Source organism: Anopheles bellator, chromosome 2 (assembly GCF_943735745.2).
Source record: "Anopheles bellator chromosome 2, idAnoBellAS_SP24_06.2, whole genome shotgun sequence".
Lineage (NCBI taxonomy): Eukaryota > Metazoa > Arthropoda > Insecta > Diptera > Culicidae > Anopheles > Anopheles bellator.
This window is the reverse complement of record NC_071286.1, coordinates 44,251,461-44,272,298: the sequence shown is the minus strand read 5'-3', so window position 1 is coordinate 44,272,298 and position 20,838 is coordinate 44,251,461. Positions and strand designations below refer to the sequence as shown.

The 20,838-nt window shown below is 47.3% G+C and overlaps 6 protein-coding genes and 2 non-coding genes across 8 annotated transcripts; 3 read left to right on the top strand and 5 right to left on the bottom strand.

Annotated features, from left to right (window-relative positions):
- Positions 1-465: 465 nt before the first annotated feature.
- Positions 466-6,975, top strand: LOC131210602 (glutathione-specific gamma-glutamylcyclotransferase 1). The gene is made up of 5 exons (XM_058203874.1): positions 466-862; positions 1,838-2,500; positions 2,597-2,798; positions 5,494-5,529; positions 6,311-6,975. The coding sequence occupies exons 3-5, from the start codon at positions 2,601-2,603 to the stop codon at positions 6,830-6,832; spliced, it is 756 nt and encodes a 251-aa protein (XP_058059857.1). The 5' UTR covers positions 466-862; positions 1,838-2,500; positions 2,597-2,600; the 3' UTR covers positions 6,833-6,975.
- Positions 4,865-5,028, top strand: LOC131212984 (U1 spliceosomal RNA). The gene has a single exon (XR_009156934.1). It is a non-coding gene; the product is annotated as a U1 spliceosomal RNA (small nuclear RNA).
- Positions 6,944-8,606, bottom strand: LOC131210601 (26S proteasome non-ATPase regulatory subunit 13). The gene is made up of 5 exons (XM_058203873.1): positions 8,411-8,606; positions 8,212-8,325; positions 7,853-8,137; positions 7,605-7,758; positions 6,944-7,535 (listed from the first exon to the last, which is right to left on the bottom strand). The coding sequence occupies exons 1-5, from the start codon at positions 8,512-8,514 to the stop codon at positions 7,050-7,052; spliced, it is 1,143 nt and encodes a 380-aa protein (XP_058059856.1). The 5' UTR covers positions 8,515-8,606; the 3' UTR covers positions 6,944-7,049.
- A 348-nt stretch (positions 8,607-8,954) lies between these two features.
- LOC131209214 (lipase 3-like) lies at positions 8,955-15,201 on the bottom strand. The gene is made up of 4 exons (XM_058202224.1): positions 14,281-15,201; positions 10,738-11,125; positions 10,465-10,664; positions 8,955-9,631 (listed from the first exon to the last, which is right to left on the bottom strand). The coding sequence occupies exons 1-4, from the start codon at positions 14,698-14,700 to the stop codon at positions 9,086-9,088; spliced, it is 1,554 nt and encodes a 517-aa protein (XP_058058207.1). The 5' UTR covers positions 14,701-15,201; the 3' UTR covers positions 8,955-9,085.
- A 577-nt stretch (positions 15,202-15,778) lies between these two features.
- LOC131212996 (U1 spliceosomal RNA) lies at positions 15,779-15,942 on the bottom strand. The gene has a single exon (XR_009156945.1). It is a non-coding gene; the product is annotated as a U1 spliceosomal RNA (small nuclear RNA).
- A 398-nt stretch (positions 15,943-16,340) lies between these two features.
- LOC131210204 (histone deacetylase complex subunit SAP30 homolog) lies at positions 16,341-17,685 on the bottom strand. Its single transcript, XM_058203414.1, has 3 exons — positions 17,211-17,685; positions 16,902-17,117; positions 16,341-16,819 (listed from the first exon to the last, which is right to left on the bottom strand). Exons 1-3 carry the CDS (start codon positions 17,391-17,393, stop codon positions 16,691-16,693), a joined length of 528 nt encoding a protein of 175 aa, XP_058059397.1. The 5' UTR covers positions 17,394-17,685; the 3' UTR covers positions 16,341-16,690.
- Positions 17,686-17,882: 197 nt separating this feature from the next.
- Positions 17,883-19,241, top strand: LOC131210314 (integrator complex subunit 15). The gene is made up of 2 exons (XM_058203542.1): positions 17,883-18,062; positions 18,130-19,241. Exons 1-2 carry the CDS (start codon positions 17,987-17,989, stop codon positions 19,167-19,169), a joined length of 1,116 nt encoding a protein of 371 aa, XP_058059525.1. The 5' UTR covers positions 17,883-17,986; the 3' UTR covers positions 19,170-19,241.
- Positions 19,242-19,293: 52 nt separating this feature from the next.
- Positions 19,294-20,147, bottom strand: LOC131210566 (ribosomal RNA-processing protein 7 homolog A). The gene is made up of 2 exons (XM_058203832.1): positions 20,093-20,147; positions 19,294-20,033 (listed from the first exon to the last, which is right to left on the bottom strand). The coding sequence occupies exons 1-2, from the start codon at positions 20,115-20,117 to the stop codon at positions 19,294-19,296; spliced, it is 765 nt and encodes a 254-aa protein (XP_058059815.1). The 5' UTR covers positions 20,118-20,147.
- Positions 20,148-20,838: the final 691 nt, after the last annotated feature.

The following is a 20,838-nucleotide window of genomic DNA, read 5'->3' as shown; positions in this document are numbered from 1 at the left end:
GGATAACCAATTTCTAGGATAATGCTCGAAAGGATAGAACATCAGAGCATCATGCATCATTCCGAAACCGTACGATCATAACACATAAGCAACATTTTTAAATGCTTTCTTAGTTGTTTTGCACGTTTCGTAACACGCAAATTTTTGATTTTCGCAAATTATGAACATTTTAGAAAGAAACACTTGGAAGGAAAATAGATCAAACTACCGTTTGACTACCAAACAACCGTTGCAGTTGCTGAGCAACCCGATGAAGCTATTACGTCAGCTGATTCATTCACGACCAAAGGAAAACGCAGCAAGAAAAGCCCTATGGCGAGAAGCCTGTTTCGCGAAAAACAGACTCAAGAGACAAAACGAAACAACGTGGACCTCGCGACGTTCACTCAAACCGCGGTGCGCATGCTTTCGTTGCTGACGCGTGGTTCATCCGTCGAACATCATTCGGTTAGGGCAAATCGCAACCAACAAACCTCCGCAAACGTCCACAGCCAAGTAGAACGATTAGTTCGTGCGTTCGTGCTGCTCGTCCGATCGTCGCCGTGTGCCTTGCTGGCGAGGGAAAGAAAACTGAGAAAACATCACAGAGCCATTTGCCAAGCAGCGAACGGCGAAAATAAATCGCTGATAAAGTGCCAGTGCCACATCAAGGACTCGCTGTGGTGTTCGACGCATCGAACCGTCGCCTACTTTTCCTCAGTGTCCTTGATTAACGTATAGTTTTGCACCATGGCTCTGTACGCTGCCAATTGTTGTGGTTGTGTTTGTTAGTGTAGTGTGCGGCACCTTTTCTCTTCTCGTCAGCATGGCACCAGTAGTGCGGAAGAAACGGAGCACTAGCTCTCGGCGGCAAGCGCATCGGGTAAGTACCCTGACCTCGGCTCTAACCCTTTTGCCTTCATCGTAGTCAGTTCAACCAAGTTCACGGTCATTGGTTGTGCCATATGGAATCTTTTGTGTTTATTGCTTCGTCCCAGATTCCCGGTCCCATATTGGAAAGTAATAGATTGAGGGTAGCGAAAAGATGCCATTCGTACCATTGCAACAAATCGTTATCAAGTTGATGCACTTTGGAGAATTACGTGTGAACGTCACCAATGAACGCGTCCCATTTGACGTTCCCTTTTGTGAAAGCGGCAGAGAGCGTCATCGAGAAAAGTTCATCCCACGCGAATCCGGCGGTGTGTACAGTGGAACGCGTGATTGTATGAGTGCCTTGTGGGAGCACGTGCTCGAAGGATACATAAACTTGCTGCTTTGTACGTCGGATTGGAGTGTCCCTTGCTCCAATTTGCACCCGAAAAGACGTTATCAATATAGCTGTTAGTACTGTCGCCCTGTGGCAAAACCGATCTACGTATCGGTATCCCTCTTGGCCCCGGCGGGACCGCGTGTCTTGAAATGGGAATGATTTTGCTATGTTTCCTCTTTTGATTACTTAAGCGGACGCACTAATTTAGGTAAATGTAGGCCCCAACACACTGAAGCCAACGGAGACACACTACTGAGCGTTGGCGGGGAGGTGGCGATTGCTTTTTATTCGGTTCGCGCACGAGACGCGCACAAATGGTGTGCGCGCGCATGGACACACGCACACCGGGACGGTGTCGGGCCCCGTGTTCGTGTTACGGTTACTGTGTGTGGGGCGTATGCGCTTTGTCTTTGGCTGGGCAGGGCACCCACGATCCGCGGATCCCTTCTCTGCGCTGCTCCAACGTTTTAAAAGAACCTCTCTTGGTGGTGGTGCCCGACGGGGCCCTCTGTGTGTACGGATTACCAGTACGAACTGGCGACTGATGTGAATTTATTTACCTTTTCCACATGTGTGTTCCTACAGAACATGAAGCCTCCATCCACTGCTAGTAAACCGGGCAGAGCAGTATCCATCTGCTTGCGGACATCCGAGTCAGTAGACTTGTTTAATCGAGCCGCGCCGGCCGCAACAGTCGCGACAGCGCTGGGAAGGCTACATCCGGTCACGCTGGAGCTGAACCAACGGCAGCCTCAACACCTTCATCATCGCCATTTCCACCAACGGAAAAGACCTGACGGCTTGGCGGCAATCGCACTCTAGCAGTGAGAAGAAGCGGGAAATCGTAGCAACCTCCACGGATCCGTTACAAGTCTTTAGATCTAGACGCGGTGGTGCACCGAAGAAACCTAAACGTGATCGTTAGTGACGCAAAGTGTGAACGACCGGCTCACAGGATATATAAAAAATAATAATAAAAGGACTTTGTTAGCGCCACAAACACATGCAACGTGGGCCCGGTGCGCGCGTTGGTCCTCGCAAGCGTACGAACAAACAAGTCCACTTAGCGAAGTAGTGCAAACCACACCGATCAGAGGTCACACCATCAGTAATCATCGCGCGCATCATTTTGCACACGATCACGAGCAAGGCGTGTGCGCGCTTCCTTCCTCGTAGCGGGGCGAGATAAAGTGTGTCACAGGAAAATTGCGCCTCTTCTGCGTCCGACCTTGCTTGCACCCTGTGTCCGTAAGTGAGCGCGTGTTGTATCAAACACATCGGTCATCGGCGAGGGCCGTAGCAAACACGCAAAAGTCAACCCAGAACAATTCTCCTACACGCTAGCCCGATGGATGCGGAAGGACTGTTGGATCCGGCTGCTGCCGCCAATGGCAACAATTCTGCCCCTGCTGTGTGGGTTTTTGGGTACGGCTCGCTTTGCTGGTATCCTGGATTCGACTACTCTGACTGCATTACGGGCTACATCCGAGGATATGTGCGCCGATTCTGGCAAGGCAACGTGACGCACCGTGGCACCAAAGAACAGGTAAGCAACCACCAACCGCGAACCCTACACTGTCACCTGAAACAACACAATCAGACCGGCCGAAAAGACCTAGACCTTCGTGCGGGGCGAGATTTTTCGCGCACTTTGCCGTTCTTGCTGCCCGCACGAAGAGTCGCGATATTCTCGCGCCCGTTACCGATTTTGAATACTAACACCAGCACCCCACCAGCTAATAGAAGTTCCGTCTGGCGTCGATAACAAACCGAGCCGCACGAGAGCAACTTTGTCGCAGTCTATTTTTGTTATCGCAAAAAACAACCACGGCGTATCGTTGGCCGTACGGATTCTCTTCTTCGACCTGTTCAACCTGTTCGAATATCTAGCGGCCCACACGCGCCTAGCATTCCGTCACACGCGGGCGCGACACGCGATTCAATCGAAAGGAACGAGAGAGAGAGAGAGACCGAAGAAAGAGAGAGAGTTCTAATACACACAGTAGCGATACTGTTTGCAAACAGTATTGGCGGCAGACTACGGAACATCCTGGTTATATCAAGCGGGTATCGTCTATCGATCGTCTAGCGATCATCCGCTATTGTTGGTGGACACGCTTTTGTAAGAATTGGCGATCTGGATGCAAAGGAACGGGCAACATTAGCCGAAGGTAGGGTTCGATAGCAGAAACAGGTGCGACCCACACTGATGTTTGTTCGAAAAAGACCTTCGCAGGCCGTAAATCCGTCCATAATGCAAAACTGCAGTTTTATCGGCCAAAAGAAACTGCTATGTTTAGGTTGCTTTCGGCCGCCACACATGGTGAGTGGGTTTTGTTTTCACAAACGTCGTCGGGCCATTCAGACTTACGTTCCGACACGTGCCAATCGGTTGGCTACGGGGCCAGATGGCGTATGGTGCTTATGCAACAACTGCACTGCCAGCCGAATCAACAGCCGGTGGTGTGAAGCTATCGATCGGGGGAGACAGGAGACGTTACTCGTATTTGCAATACGAATCCCGCTATTCTGCTCGTGAATCACATTGTATGATTGTTAATTTTGCTGATAAGCTTCATAGTGTGGCTGCCTGCCACGGAGACATATTAAGAGTAGGTGGAAAGGGTTGAGCTGATAACCTATTTTCGCACCACGGCACTAGTCCAGGGATTGGTCGAGTAATATTGGCGACGATTACGCTCGTGGTAACCTTAAGACCTGTCGCTTTGAAAACACGATCACCCCAAGGACACGATCCTCGTAAACTGAAGACTGAGATTCTGTCCACCTAAGAGTCCTTTCTTTCCAACTATTTCGGCGTCGGTAAACCAGGTGGCTCGTAGCAGTTTCGTTTGTTTAACGGCTTCGAAATAAAATACAACCCACTTAGGGTTAAAATGTTCATCGTTTGGCGAAAATTACGTCAATGCTACGAGAAACACCTACCAAAACATGCCCCAGAATTGTCTTACGTTTTCGTAAAAACCAGCGATGTTTTATTCATATTGTATGGGCAGTTGGTTACTCAATTTAACATTTTTTCGTAAACGTGTAATACAGACCTGTATATATTATAACGAAATGCTTACAGATGCTGCGATCGTCATTCGTTGGCCATTTTCTGCAACTCAAGCTGTAGTGCAGATGCGATTATTATGAAATTAAACTTTCCCTTTTTCGCTCCGTAGCTGCAGTTCTTCTGCGATAAAATTGCGAAACAATATTTTAAAGCATTAGTGATAAAGATTTGACCTTGATGAAATTCAACTAAAGTTGAACTATTTACACCCCATTCGTTCGTTGGCTCCGTACGGGTTTTTTGCCTTGTTTAGGCTACCTAAACAGGATAGAAGCTGGCTGTCTTGAAACTACCTGCTCAAGCAAGGTCAGCAAGAATAAAAGCAATTATACTTTATGAACCGGCAAAAGAATTTCCATGCATGCGAGAGTGAGACACATGGGATCGATGTCCCAGGGTAAGGCCAGAGGAGACGAACGAATGGAAAAAAAATTAAACCAACCAACAGAACTGAGCACTTGGATTGGCACTATCAATCGCTAGAGCCACCGGCGGCGTCGGGATGGGCTGAGCGAGCCGAAACACGGAACAGCATACTTACCTGGCATAGGGGTTACCGTGATCACTAAGGCGGTTCCCCCAGGGTGAGGCCCTTCCATTGCACTTCGGATGGGTTGACCCCTGCGATTATCCCTCATGTGGATAACTCGTATGCGCAATTTTTGGTAGCCGGGAAGTGCGTCCGCGCACATCCCGCTCGTAAACGAATTGAAAGTTGACTGTTAGAAAGCAGGCTTTACGATGTTTTGTCTACATAGTTTAACTTATTATATCATCGGGCTCTGAAATGTTATTCAAAGTAGATTCAAACAGCTCTTGTTTTGTTGCTTTTTTAAAAATATGTGATGCTCGACTAAATACGAAGGCTTTGCGGGTTGCGACAACAGTAAACATCAACGAACGTGTCTCGGTTCGAAACAAATAAGACAAATGCGAAAACGGCATTGATCGTTCGTTCTGGTTTGCACCCTTGAGACGCATCAAACGTGTGTGGTTCTTCAGGTATACGTCACCGCACCTACCGTCATCGAATTCCGATTGAAATGGCTCACTATTATGTATTCCTGCGTCTTGGCGAAGACGTTACACGCACGCATTCTTTCTTACGGCATACCTTACGCGCATCTAATCATCAGTTGGTTTTCCATTTTTTGTCTTCCAGCCTGGTCGCGTGGCTACTTTAATCGAGGACAAAGAGGTAAGTTTAACCCCAGTGTAATGAACACCATCATCGTCATCATGGATACCAATCTAATGGGATCATATTACGACAGGAAGAACAGATATGGCAACATTCTCTTCAAAACCTTGTGTTGTACTGTTTTTATGATGCAGATTGAGTTGCATTGTAACGGTCAACAGTGCTGTTGTAGGTGTGTAATGGCGCCAGGTTTCGCCTGGCCACTTTTGTCGTGTGCCCTGCCCTGGCCATTTTCCATTTTGTCACAGTACAGTGGTTGATTTGTTATAGCTAACAGAGCTTCTCCTAAAATAATCAAGTCCCGGGAAGGGGTCAATATAAAAAAAGGGGTCGCAGTTCCTTCTAAGTAAGCCCCATTGTGTAGAGCGGAGAAGCCGAAACTCCCGATCCTCAACATTACTGTAGTAATTTGGCTTATTTGCAGCCACACGTCTAAAGCTCCTTAAACCCTTTTTGAGAGAGGAACTTCTGACGGCTGCAATATGGGATTGATTTACATCCTTGAACACTTTCTGTCCTAGGCCCGGGGACTTTTCCCATGGTAAGCTTCAGTTGCAGAAGCTGGGCAGAGTTATCGGGTTAACTCGTATGGCACCACGAGAGTTGAGCTAGGAAGAACCGCTTCATCTGCCCAACTTCGTGGCCAAATATATAACCAAGCGGTAAAATTTCAGTTCTAGCGATGCGTAACAAACCATACAACATTGGCGGAGCCTTATAGCCGTCGTAAGGCCATTTTCTAATGCTAATTCATGATTTTTCTCACCATCTCTTGCAGGGTATCACTTGGGGCTGCGCATTTAGGGTTACTGGAAGAGATGCTTTAGACTACCTCAGCCAACGCGAGTGCACTTTGGGTGGGTACGCGACGGAGTATATCAAATTCTACCCCCGCGTGGCGAGCGAGCAATCGGGCATCAGCGGCGAAGCATTTCCGACGCTTGTTTACATTGCAACACCAAAGAACGAGTATTGGATCGGTGAAGAGCCCGTGCTGGTGACGGCACGGAAGATTGTGGAATCACGGGGCCCGAGCGGCCACAACGTTGAGTACCTTATTCGGCTGGCGATGTTCATGCGGGACGAATTGCCGGGTGCGAGCGATGAGCATTTGTTCGAGTTGGAAGGGCTCGTCCGGCGGTTTCTCGCCGAAGCAAACATAAACGTCGAACAGTTGATGGTGGGCAACACAACCTTACGTCGCATCCGTCGCGATGCACACGAGGAGGTACGCCGGCACGTAACATTTGAGTACACGTCGCGCGTTCCTGATACCAAGCTGCGTTGCTTACACATTTAAAACTCATCTTCCACTGCCCACTGGGAGCTACATATATACCGTTAACGAAAGCGCATCAAGTTCAGTTTCTAGTGTTTAAGCAACGTGTAACCGATGACAACAATGTTTTATGTTATAATGAAATATAGAGTCTTATTGATTTATTCCGGTGTAAACGTAAAGGTAGATGGACGAAAGAACGCATTAGATCGTCCACTAGCATTGACCACACGTTTGCCTAGTTTGTGAGGATTTCACTTGCTCTGCTTTCGATCAGTTGTTCCATGGAAGTTATCGACGACATCCAGGTGTCCAGCGTTGATGCCATACCGGCCACCTGCTTTCTGTCGAGCACTCGGGGCTGCACCCAGGTCATGTTCACTACGCCCGCTACTTCGTCGATCGCGCCCTTCACAAGGCCTTGCGCTAGAGCCTTCATGATGAGTATTTCTACTTCCTTGATGGGCAGCTTCGCTTCCTTGGCAATTTCTTCAAACGTGATGGTACGTTTATTTGCCGGTCGCTTGAAAGTCATCTCCATGAGGCACAGCAGTGAGATCTTTTGCCGCAGCTTCACTTCCTGGGTGGCAAGATCAGCAATCGAACTCCATTTGGGCTTCATCTGCTCAAATTTGACAATGTCGCCCGAGTTGAATGCACGCAACAGCTCCACCAGCCACTCGTTTTTGGTGCCATTCAACGATTCCAGGATTGGATGAGCAAGCTGAGTGCGAAGAAGTGAAAACGAAATTAGTCGCCAATCGCACGCACACACGATATGCGTTTTCCATACCAACTCTCCGATGTTGTATATGCCCTCTCCCAGCAGGGCAGCTAAACCTAGACAAAATGCTTGCTGGGCCCATTGGTCCCGAGGGTAAGTATCCATCGAGCATCCTAGGAACTGCAAACCGCATCGGTAGTAATCACTATGTTGGCCGACCAACCTATTTTTAGAATGGAAAACACCAGCGTCGTGGAGGCATTTGTAGGGTTCCGTTTACATGGCCGGTGAGGTTCGTTTCGAAAGGCAACACTCACCGATAATAGTTTGCTGCTAGCATGTAATATTTTCCGTGCACCGGTGTTACATTGCCCGCTTCTTCGAGGATGTCTTTCAAATCTTCAATGATTTTCTTCGTTTCGTCAAGCTGGTTCAGGTGCTCGAGATGAATCTGCCCCTGAAGCACCTTGCACATCCAAACAGCTTGATCGCAAATCTTTACCTTCTCTTTTAGCTTCTCCAGGAAAGCAATCGCTTCTTTCTTTTCCGATATGAACGAAATGACAACGGTTAAAATTTCCACCAAACCGTAGGGATTGATTCTGTAACGCGGATCGAACAGTGTAAATAGAATGGTAACCACAATTTGAGCCGTAGAGCAACGGAGGTTACCTACTTTGTTTCGAAGGAGGCGATGAAATTGTGATATAGACCAAGCAAAGCTTCCTCATTCTGCATCGCAGGATTCTTCACAAAAGCGTCCAACTTTATCGTCAATTCATTCCATAGTCTGTTAGAAAAATTATAACAAATAACTTGTTTCGTGATTTGCAATACAGTAGTTAAATTTACCCAATCGAAGGGCAGTTCCTTACTTCTCGTTGTACAGTTCTTCGATTTGCGTCCACTCGGCGGCTAGCTCTTTGTCGGCGGTTTTCTTCTGTTCCGCCAGAAAAGTAGTTACATTTGTGTTGGACATGTTACAAGCTACAACTTGATTTGTTAGAGAGAAACTACAGAAACTTTGGCGGCCTGTGCGAAACACACGAAATGAGTCGATTGTTTCCTTTACGCGCTTTTGACGGATAGGAATGATTTGCACTTCGGACTCGACGTTTTGCCGGTATGTTTATATTGTACAGTCCAAGATTCTACCACGTGTGTCATGTTTGCTCCGATGGTTGTGAAGTAATGAAACACGCAACCTAAACTGCTTAGTCTGCAAATAGTCCAGTCAAAAAGGTATACACCACTAAAAATTTAAATTCGAATTATGCTTTTATATTTCGTTCATTTTCCATACATTGGCCAACTAGTTTTTAAAACTTTGCAGAACTAGTAGAGATGCTAGGATTATAAGGATCAACAATTTCAATCGACTAAATAAACACAAAACGCTATTAGAACGATGTGTACACTAAACATACAATTTATTAGGAGCCTTAGTATATGTCTTAGAGAAAATGCAGTCACTATTATCATTTTTTAAAGATCTACGCAAGCAGCTTGGCAAATGGCATTACGCCATCGTGCAGTGTGCAACTTCCGCACTATTTGTATCGTTGCATCAACATCAGAAGCTTTTTATACACTACTTCGGGTGCATCATTGCCCCACAAAAAGTCCACATGATTAAAATTGTCATTCGGAATCTTAAACATGCCGATCGACGTGCGGTGCAGTTTGCTGAAGAGGTTGGCCACGTCCATGGGTCCTGCCAACCAATCGTTGTTCGCGTAGAACAACGCTATCGGCGTAGAGATATTGTCCAGGTTGTACGCCGGTGGAGTCGTGTGCCCGTACCGTCGCTGGTTTTCACTTTCGCCATAATCGAACAGCTGGAAATTGCCCTCGTTGTGGATTTCCTGTGCATAGTGTACGACAGTTTTCGTGGAAGTTCCCGCGGGTGTGTGGCCAAAAATGACCGGCATCAGGGTGGCGTTGTACTGTTCCCTATCGAAGCCGCACAGCACGAACACCGTATTTTCGCAGATATACTTTTCCGCCTCGGTCAATTCACAGCCGTACTTGGCCAGATAACGAATGATTTTGTTCTGTGGCATGAACTCGTTTCCGCCGAAAAATTTCAGAATCATCTGAAGAGTAAAAAACAAGCGAAATTTTATTACGGGCTATGAAATATCAATTGTTAAGAAGACAAACTATTTTAGTTATGGAAAGGTCATAGATTTTATAAAGACACTCGTTCGAAACGCTTCTTATTCCCAATTGCAGTAGAGCCTGTGAAAAGCGTAAGTTAACCCTAATAGAACTAAAAAACAATATTTACAACTTAAAATACGAAGATGAAACCCAAAAAATGAAATTGCTTTGAGAATTATCGTTAAAAAGTAAGTACATATCATACAAATTTAAACCTTCAGGAGCTGTACATAAGATACCATTCCCGATTGATGCCCTTGCTCGAAGGAAATGCATTGCCTGGCAAGTAACCGCTACCGACGTGAAGGACAGTGAAAGAAAACCAATAGCCAAAAAGGATGTTCTGCTGTCCTAACACTCGCCCTTTGTTTCACTCAAAGGACACGGAAAACACCCGGCAGAGAAATCGAAGTAAAAGCATCGCGAGGGTTATGTAGTAATGAATGAATGTTGCGACACGCCCGACATCCGACATGAGTCCGGTGCGTGTCGCAGTGTGCAAAACTCACCAACAATCGCAGCGAGAGCCGCTTGAGAATGTCATTCGCGAGCCCATCAACCCAATTGGGAACACGAAGGTTATCGAAATAGTTTAGCGGTATCTACTGATACGGCAACGGCACGGCGGACAGAATGGATGAGATGGGGAACACAAAGAAAGGGAAACATGTAGACAAATGGCACGAACTAAACGAGACGGTGCTTCAAGGAGCAGCCGGGGGCAAAGGACGAAAAGGGTTCCGATAATATTCCCGCAACCACTTACCTCGATGTCGTGCGAGAACGGTGCCAACAGCCGGATGGGACTCTTCACGTGACCCATGAAGGCAATCGGAGCGAGCGCGAACACGGCCTCTAGCTTCTCGTTGTACTCCGGGCGGCTTGCCAGCAGCGCAAAGATCATCGTCGTGCCCATCGAGTGGCCAATGTACAGCAGATTCCGCTGCGTGTCGTTGCGTTCCAGTCCTTGACGTTATTATGGGTGCAAAGGATTTGGTTAGCGCCTGGAATTGGGGGGATCGAAAGGCCACACGCTTACCCCGAATCGTGTAGAGATAGTCGATCTCAGCAGGAATGTCGTACATGGCCATCTCGTGCCAGCTAAAGTCCCAGAAAGCGGTCTCGTCACTGCTGAATGCAACGTGCTTCCGGGAGTAGGTGTTGCCACGTGCGTTTCCCAACCACACGTCGTACCCGGCATCGGCGAGGATGAAGGCGAGCGCTCGGTCTGGCCCGCTGAGCAACCAATCGGCGGAACTGGAGAGTAGGCCGTGCTGCAGGAACACAGGCTGGCCGGTGCCTTTGCCACCTTGTGCCGCACATCCCGCGCGCCCACAGGGTAACCGATGCACAGTCAGCAAGTATCCGTCGCCCGTCTTGAGAGTGTGCGATTCGGCCGCGTACCCGTGACGGACGGCAATTTCTGGCTGAAATTTGAAGGCAAGAAGTATTTCTTCAAGTGTTATATTTTTTTCAATTTAAGAAGCAGTTGACGCAATACATTCCGAGGAGAGCTTCTATGGCTAAGGCCGTGTTTTAAAATGCTTTGCAATACGCCGTGTCTGTAAAAAAAGTGACATTTATTTAAATTTTTAAAACTATCTTTTCGGTTGAAGAAAAAGTTGCCCTTGAACGAACGGAACGGCGTCACCGGTAGCGTTCCTAACAATCTAAGCAAAACACGTGGGGCATGCAAACAGTCAATTATTTTTACTGTGTGACCATGAACGGCGGCCAACACGCAATACTTTCGAATGAAGAAGTCCTTCCATTAGCGGACGATAATTCTGACGTTACGTTGCTGGCCGTGCTTCCCGCGGAAAGGAATATCTGGCGAAGGAACTAGAAGCGATGTATTTATGCATAAATTAAACACAAACAAAGGTTCCTAGTCTTCGGAAAACCTTGGACGACCGTCCCTTAATGCAGTGGTACCGCTGTGCGCCAACCGTCCCAACAGGCCACCTAAACTTCGATACACATGGACTTAAGGAGCATTTCATTGACCATGAGAAAAGTTTTAAAGTGGTGGTGGCAGCATGTGTACGAGCTTTTCCATGTCTTTAACTCAAAGCAGTCAAAGTTAAAAGAACTTTACGGTATTCTGGCTACGCCTCAAAACCTCATGCCGCTTCGCAATAGCACCAATCGGAGTACCTTAAAGGGGACCGGAGGATAATTTATTGCTCCAATTTCCTGTCCATGATTAGCCCTCGTACAACACGGGACCCTTGCTTGGATCCGCGACACGTGGCAAGGCTCCTTTGTGTCACCAGGACAAGCGGCTGATGATTGTGGTAGATAGCGGCCGTAATTCTGCCTTCCATTGTCTGCCAGGGAACGACGGAGACGAGTATCGAACCGCGGGTGTGTCCTCGATACAGCGTTTATTGATGTCGTTGCACTTCGTGTTGGGTAGTGGGAAATATTTTCAACTTTGAAAAGTGGCCACAATACAAACAGCGGATGGATGCCGATCGATAGCTGCTAGTCAATTGGGCCATTAAATAAGGCGCCAGCGTTTCGCTTTCGATGGCAACATGACAGCGTGCAGGAAACTATGTTGGTAATAATTCGGATTGTTTCGATACCAATGCGGACAATGAACTAACGTGAAATAAAATGCTTAAAATAATTATCACAGAAACACCAAATTGTCAATCTTTTGGGTTTAAAAGCCTCGCAGTCATTCAAAATATTGCTCAGTTGTTTTAATGCCCAGAAACGGCGGTAATTGAAACTCATAGAACCATCAATTAATCATATTTCTTCACTTATTGCTTCCTCAAGTGATTGCTTTTACGAAAAACTTAACAAAAATATGTAAGTAAAAAAAGTAAGTCATTAGGATTGCGTCAGAAGTACAACCTAAGCCCCGTTTTTTAGGAGGTTTTATAGCCACGTCTGTTAATGGTCGTTCGTGCTATTATAAGCGCAGCACACGATGGTCATGCAAAGGTCACTAAAAATGACTTTACTAACGAAGTTCCGCATCGTGAAGCCCAAAGTTTGTTTTAGTGGTGAACATCGGAAATACGCCTAGAATCAGCGAAGAACGCTGTTTGTTATCATTTCGATTGCAGCCATGAGTTCTAATTGTTGGTTAGAGACAGCAGCTCCGTAGCGGGACCGAGGAGCAAGAAACTCCAGAGTGCGTCAATGTCCTTTCACTTCTCGGTTTATACGACAACAAACCATCAATTCGTGGCCTAGAGCGGAGTTGGTTGACATTGCCCCCGATTAGAATTTCGTTGTATATAGCACATATCCGCCAGCAAAGGACAACCGAGGAGACCGCGGTGACCCATACTTTCGCATGCCACACTAATGGATGGTCGAGTTCTGGAGAAGCATTTTTTACATCCTTTATGGTAGCTATTTTTATAGGCCAAAGCATGCCCAGCCGCCGCTAGAGCCCCGCAAGAGAGGATGGCGCCACCGTCAGAGAACTGAGCTGAGGCTTGGCTATTCGAAATGGTGTCCATTATTACCATCCAGCCAGCCGCGACACATCCGTCCCGGGAGGCTTGTCTCCTGCCCGTCTAGCCCGTATGGTTGTCCACGAAAATCCAATAAATCATAGTTGTATTCGACGGCTGGCGGTCACGTTGACCAGCCGTTGACCAGCGCGTTGAATCTAACGCTGTTTTCCTACCACAACAGCACATCGTCGTGTCTAATTCAGTTGGAATCCTCGCCTGCAGCCCTATCTGTCGTGTGCTATTTGAAAGCGACTCATCCATGTAATACGTGCCCTTAAGAGTTTCCGCTGCTGTTCCTCGCTGGTGCATCGTATACCTTGGGCCATGAGTTCTTTTAGGGGGGAGCTTTTTGTAGATTTGCTACCCATTTGGTTCCAGCTCACTGGTTGGGTGCGCCGCGAATGTGGGCGCCCGTTGTGGCTCGTTTGCGCTTGCTGCACCTACAATTGAGGCGTGATGATTATTGGAGCAATTAAATTAGCCACACAGGATTTGTAAACTGAGCCCACGCCACAGAAGCACACAGAATGGTCTACCCGGACCGGTGCAGGGATAAATTGGATTAGGATGGTGCCGGGGACCGAAAACACATCTGGATCTGGATTACCGTTATATGCCAGACGGCAGACACCGGGTCACTGGACCAAATCGGATCGTGGAACCGACGGGATCGGTTATGCGACGCGACGGAGGTCCGGTGCTAGTTAATGCCACAGCAAGGCGATGAATCACAGTTACGCCATACAGGACTGGTGACCTATTGACGTATGATCTTGAGGTTTATGTCGCATGACGCTAGCTTTTATTCACGGCGGCAGCTGCGGGTAAACAGGCGATAAGCCGATGACTACTATCGAAGTTATTAATGTTGGTAGTTCGCGCAACTGTAATCATCAAAGGAAGCGGCAAGAACCATCGTACGCCACTTCCATCTCATCTTCCTGGAACTGTTCCTAACACATATCATGAGGACAGTTGGCGGGGAGCAAGATGTCTAAGCTTCAACAACAAAGAAATGTCCCGAACCGACACTTCCGTCACACCATCGACTGATTTAGTCCACATTTGGGGCGATTTGCCGGCTGTCCAATGGAACTTACCGTGCTGAGGTCCGTGTCGGGATTGTACGGAATGGCGGGCGATTTTGGGCGCAACCAAACGAACGGATTCCAGAACGGCAGTGGAGGAGCACGCGTACCGTGTGTGGTGGAACTGCCACCGCCAAACGGTACCGTTTGTTGCGTCGTAGCCGGAAGTTCCGGATGATCAAAATCGGACGGGACGGCAGACGGTGTTGCCTGGGCCGGAGGAGGTTCGGTGCCCCGACCTTGGCGCTGATCGTCGTATGCCACTTCGAGGTAGTTTTGTGCCGTTGCCGCCGTCGTCATAAGCTGGTTGAGGAAATTGTCGAACAAACCTTCACCGGCAACCGTACCGGGGTAAGCCAGAAGCACCAGAACGGACACAATCCACCACCACCGTCGCCGTCGGGACAGTATATCGTGGGAGGTGCGCATCATGCCGAGCAACAATCGTTTCCACACTGATCTGTTACACTTTTCACGTTTCCCGGGCGAGGGTGCGACCAAAAACCGGTGATCTCTGTTGATGGTGAGCCTCGCGGACCAAAGTGTGTCAGTGTGTCTGGAGCGTTGTGATTCGCGCCACGCTGTTTCACCAGCGACTGAGCTTTGTTTCCGTGAGAAATGTGTTTTTATTAACTCTTTACCGTGCCTCCCGTCATTCGCAGCCTATCGATCGGTGCCGGTACAAAGTTCGTGTTGTCCGATCGTCCACTTTGGCTGCGGAGAAGTTGGGAATCCTTATCGGCCACGTGTGACTCACTGCGAACGGCGAAGCGTCGAGAAACAAAGTGGACACACTCCGCACGCACGATCTGCGCGATCAGCAAATCAGAGCACCACCGGACCGGCCTCCGGTCCCATGCGTGTCTCGGCGGCAATCGCACTCACACACATCATCGGCTCCGGTGCCGTATGGAACTTTCTTTTCTGCTTTTATGACGTTTCCTTCGCCACTTTCCGGACTGAATGCGATCTTTTCCTTGTGATGGCGCGTTAAAGCAGTTTACCGCCGCATCTGCGATGCGCTTTCGGACGGCCAGCAATGCAACACCAGAGCCGGTGTGCCAGCTGTCGGGGACGCAAGCACAGGGAAAAGCAGAAAACGGGCGCACGCTTGAATTTTTGAAATTTAACTGTGGCTCCGTAAATGTCTGAGTCTCAGTCTCTGAATCTAACTGACTTTCGAACATGACTTTGAACTTTCGAACCTTACTTTGAGAGCGACCAACTCTCGCTGAGTACTTTTTGCGCCGTGTTTTGGCTTTCTCTCGCACGTGGAGGCTGCTCTGCGCTCTCTCCTCTCGCCTCTCTTTTGCCCTTGTCTTGGACAAAATTATTGCATTTTGAAATGCATTTGTTGCATTGATTTCTTTGCATCAAAAATCAACAGCTTCGGTATCTCCTTGGAAAAGACTCCCAATGCACATGCTCTTCTTTCCACGACTCTAGTTTAAAGCCGAAAACTGTCGGCCCAAGTAAATCTCAATACCTCTCGTCTGTTTTGAAATTGAGGTCGGGATGTGCGCGGACGCACTTCCCGGCTACCAAAAATTGCGCATACGAGTTATCCACATGAGGGATAATCGCAGGGGTCAACCCAACCGAAGTGCAATGGAAGGGCCTCACCCTGGGGGAACCGCCTTAGTGATCACGGTAACCCCTATGCCAGGTAAGTATGCTGTTCCTTGTTTCGGCTCGCTCAGCCCATCCCGACGCCGCCGGTGGCTCTAGCGATGGATAATTTTTTTCCAACCGACCTGACGGGTTTCGCTTCGCACGAAGGCAGCGAAGAGCATAGATAATGCAGTTTGGCGTGTGAAGGAGAGAAAAAGAGTTACAACCCATCGAAGTGCGGAGAGTTTTATTGTCACTGTCGCAAGCAACAGAAGCTCTCGTGTGTTGTTTCTTCCAGGCTATGTTAAAGATCTTAGTGCAATAAAATATGGTGCATAAATAACAAAAAAGTTCGGAAAAGAACGTTGTTCGTTGATAGTGTTTTTTATTATGCATGATTTGCGTCGGAATATTTAACTAGAAACAATAACATCTTGATGGTGAAACGCGGATATTATTGGCGCATGTCATCAAGTCTCACAATAGATGAGTAATCAATAAAATTAAACCAGTTTGTAATCGAGTTGAGATGAAATCGCTTTATAACTGTGTTCATGTTCACTATCCTAATTTATACCTTGATTTGCACTTTCGCACGCATCGGCGTAATGGCAGGAGAAACATATCAACAAAACTATGAGCGAACATGACAAACCCTGAGCCACACGACGCAGCACTGCGTGTAAATTGTACCATAAAGCTATACACGAATCGAGAGAAACATTCGAACGAAAACAAGTTAGTACGATGGACCACAAAACGAAGGTTGGTGTGCCTTAGCCACTGTCCAGCTGATGGCAGACGCTCTTTTTCATGTAGCCTCGGCACTGGCGTTGTTCTTTTGGTCCAGCTTGTTCGAGTTTGATTTTACCATGTATATGAAGTAAGTTAAAATTTCCTTTTCCTTGATAGGGATCGTCTTGAAGTGCTTCATGATTGTCTATTTTCGGCAGGGAGAAAGAGATAAAAGGATGCCGTTATGATGATTGTTAGGACACGTCATGCGGCAGTGAGATGCTTACCTCCGATAGCTGTGCCTTGTTGATGCCGGGCCGTGTCGATACCTTGTAGAAGCGTTTGTATCGCCGTAACGTGTTAACCTGCAGCTGGTAAAGGTCCACTTCGGGCAAATCGGTGTCCGTTTCGTTGCTATCATCTTCGGAGTCCCGGCGGCGTCTTTTCGTACGTGCGCACTGAATCCTCGCTTTGTGAAAATCACAAATGTAAATATGTCGAGCCTGAGTTGACGAGGAAAAGATGCGTTGAAATGTGGAAAGTGACGCTGTTTTTGTTTGAAAGTAGCACTTTTAGAACACTTTTGCAATACGTACGTGACTGTCGATGCTGAGTTTTAATCTGCGCTGGGTGACCGTCTTTTGAATGCGTTTGCTGTAGGACGCATTGCCGGCCTGCTGTCGGCACCGCTCTCCATCATCTAGCAGGCAGCAAATCTGATCGGCGGGACCTCGGGAATCTTCCTCGCCGGTGCTGAATCCATTGTTGGTCATCATCATGAGACGCGACGTGGACCGAATCTTGCAAATCACCCCGGAGTTGCCTAATTACGCACTCTTTTCCTCTTCACTCGTAAACACACGGCTTTATAAACTACACAGAACCGGATGATATATTGATGGCGTTCTTTTGCGTGGTTCAGCGTATGGTGAGCGAACTAATCACCTCCTGGGTGACCGACACTTTGCGTACACGGTTTCGTTCAACACTTTTTCTGAACCGGAGTTGATTGCTCACATAACGTCGCGACTTGTTTTGTGTTTTCGTGGGCTATTACTGTTGCCAAATTTGCATGGCGCCCTCGCTGACGCGTTTGTTGATCTACCTTCCATTAATAAATAAGCAACTGCGATAGGATTGGTGCACGCATCTCACGCACACATCGCAAGCTACGGCAGGCCACAGTTGATTATTACGCGTTTGACAGCTGCCACAGTTGCTTCCTACGCGTTTGACAGCTTGTTGTTGAATGCGTGCGGATGTTATGATTGTATTCTTATATGAAGTTGCTTGAATTTTCGTTTGCCCGTGTTTCGTGTTGATAAATTTTACGATAATTCCGCCTACCACGATATAGTGTCGCGCCACAAACATGACCAGTCAGGAGCGGAGTATGTTACGTAAAATGGAGTTTCCCGATATGGCTCGAGACGCTCTACCAATCATAGGTAATAACCACTGTGAGAGGCGGATTTCGAAAGGTTCAAAGTATCGATATAATATTTTACACCGTAGAAAATCTCATCATCAATCGGAATAAACACGACATGGCGATGGATCTGATTAGCGAGTTTATCTTTCGCGAGCGACGCGAAGAGCAGCGTGGCGCCCCGCAGTACGGCAAACATTCATCGGCTCCGCGACTGTCTTCAATCGAAGAATTTCAACTCGTTCTGGTCCTGTGTGATTACTTTGCTCGCCCTGGACCCGATGCGACACGCAATGCTGTGTTTCTATCACTTTTCGGAGGTTCCAACACCCGGACCAGTGTTTTAAACAAGCTCATCAGTACGGCGGTTTCTGGCTCGATAGCACCGTTGCTGTGTGCGGCTGGGACGTGGATGCAGCAGTTGGGGTGCACCTCCCCGGCGAGTTTGGAGCTGGCCCAGTGTATCGTGCGAGATTTCGTTATATTTTCCAAAAAATCCTCCGAACAGCTGAAATCGTTACCCTTGGTGGCGCCACGTTTTGCAGCAAATTTGATAACCGCCGTAACGGATCTGTACCTGAATGGGGGTGGCAAAGAGCACCTAGAAACACCACCGGATCTACTGCTGGAAGTAATCACCGAATGGGTATCGGAAACACCGTCGTTATGCCTTGCATCACAACAACAGCCAGCACTGCCGAGTGGCGCGATTGCAATGCCGGTGACTACTCCTTTGGCTGGGCTCATACGGTGGTGCGTACTGTCACTATTGATAACGGACAAGCAGGAGCTGTACAGCAAGTTGCATCTGGCCGTGCTTCAATCTCTGCTCGAAGCTGCACCACCCGTTACGACACCGCCGACACTGCAACCTATAAATGCTCAGCACTTGACGCTCATCGTAAACACGGTTCAGGCCGAAATGGAAAACCTCACGAAGCAAGGCACAAACCTCGAGGAAGAGCACTTGCAAAGTTGCCTGGAACGGTTCGCCCAAGCCATTCAGGTAGGGCTAACATCGCGCTGCGTATTTGGCAACATTACACAGTTGGTTTTTCGGCTGGAATCGCTTCCGGGGCAGAACAAACTCTTACAAATTGTTATCAATGCCAACAAATCCAGCTAAGGAATTTGTTGCATCTGGTGCACTCCACTGTGGATATAGCAAAGTATAATGCATGTTTCACAATACATCATGCCACTCTGCCCGAGACATACGAAAAAGTTGTGCTTTTATTTATACGTTCCACTCAATACGGTTTAAAGCGCTTCGTCTTCTTGATTCGTTCCATTTTCTTCAAATCGCGATCGTACTTTTTCCGCAGACTGATGATGTCATTCTTCTTCGATTCTCGGATTTGGAAAGTATAAAAATTCTTCAACTCCTTCGTGTTACGATCATTGTCCAGTTTCTTTTCCAACTTTTTCACTACCGACTGCTTCTGCGAAAAGACACCAGAGTTTTTCTTCGAAACTGTCGTCCACCCGCTTTCCTGCACTTGGCGGTTTTGAGTTTTCGCTGCTGCCACTTGCTTATCGTACGTCTTCATGTACCGATCAATTTCAACCTGCATTGCCACCGGATCGGGGATTCGCTCCTGGTACGCTTTTGTCCACTTATCGACGCCCGTCAGTAGTGTTTTATCGGCGTTTAGTGGATTAACCATTCGCTTTTTAAGCACTTTTCTAACCGAAGTTTTATCTTGGAACACGATGTAAGCAATTTTGAATTGAAAAAGATTGCAGGGCAATGGTGTGTTGACGGGAGTGGTCTCGTTCACAGAAGGTTTCTCCTGCAGAATAACATTTTGCACTTCGCCACACACGGAAAACGCTTGCCGAAGAGATTCCTCCGTCGCATACGGCGGAATGTTGAGCACGTACAACGTTCTACCGACAGGTTTTTGTTTAGACGAACCTTTCGCAATGTTCTCTTTTACGAAAATTTGATGACAATGGATGTCATTCTCCTCGAATTTCATTGGTATGACTGGAAAGATCGAATCAAACTGTAATAAATAAGTCTTTAAAATGGAATTTCGTGCTTACCGGTAAATTCCTCAGCCATCGCCATCGTGATGTTCCGCGCGGCACAACAAAACAACAAGCATGGTCCGTTTGACGTTTCCCGCATAAAAAAAAAAACATCTGAAGCTGCGGTAATCAACTGTGGCCGAATGAAAAGCGACGCGTACGTCAAGGTGCACCGCTGTAAACGCGGCGCTACTTTTCAAATCAACCGATTCGAATGTTAGCAACGAAATGACCGTTGATAGCCAAGTAGTCTCTACATATTACTTTTTACATTACAGTTATAAACAATCGTATTCGAATTGTTTAATTAAGGTAGTTTGATGGTTCGTTCTTACATCTGCTTAATAATATTGGTTCAATCCACTACTCTCAGGTCGTCGTTGCACCTGCGTATGCAGATTAAACTACTTTTTATTAGAACTAATATGTGTTACTACTTTTAGTTAATTTTATTATAATTTTTATAAAGTTTATCGTATACGTCGTAGAGCGGGTAACATAAAAATCTGTTTCCACACATGAACAAGAATAAGTGTGATAAAAATATTTTACATCGTTAGACTCAATGGAATCGAAAGTGACGTTTAGTGTCGTTTCGATCACTTATGGGTCCCTTATTCTGTGTAGTTCGCACATTTTACTTACTTGTTGTTACACGGCCAAGATGAAGAACACGAACACGTGTAAATTCGTTCCACGAAATCATAAGCGATCATAATTATTATTTGATTTCGGTGCCTCTGCTTTATTCCTGGTTTTGT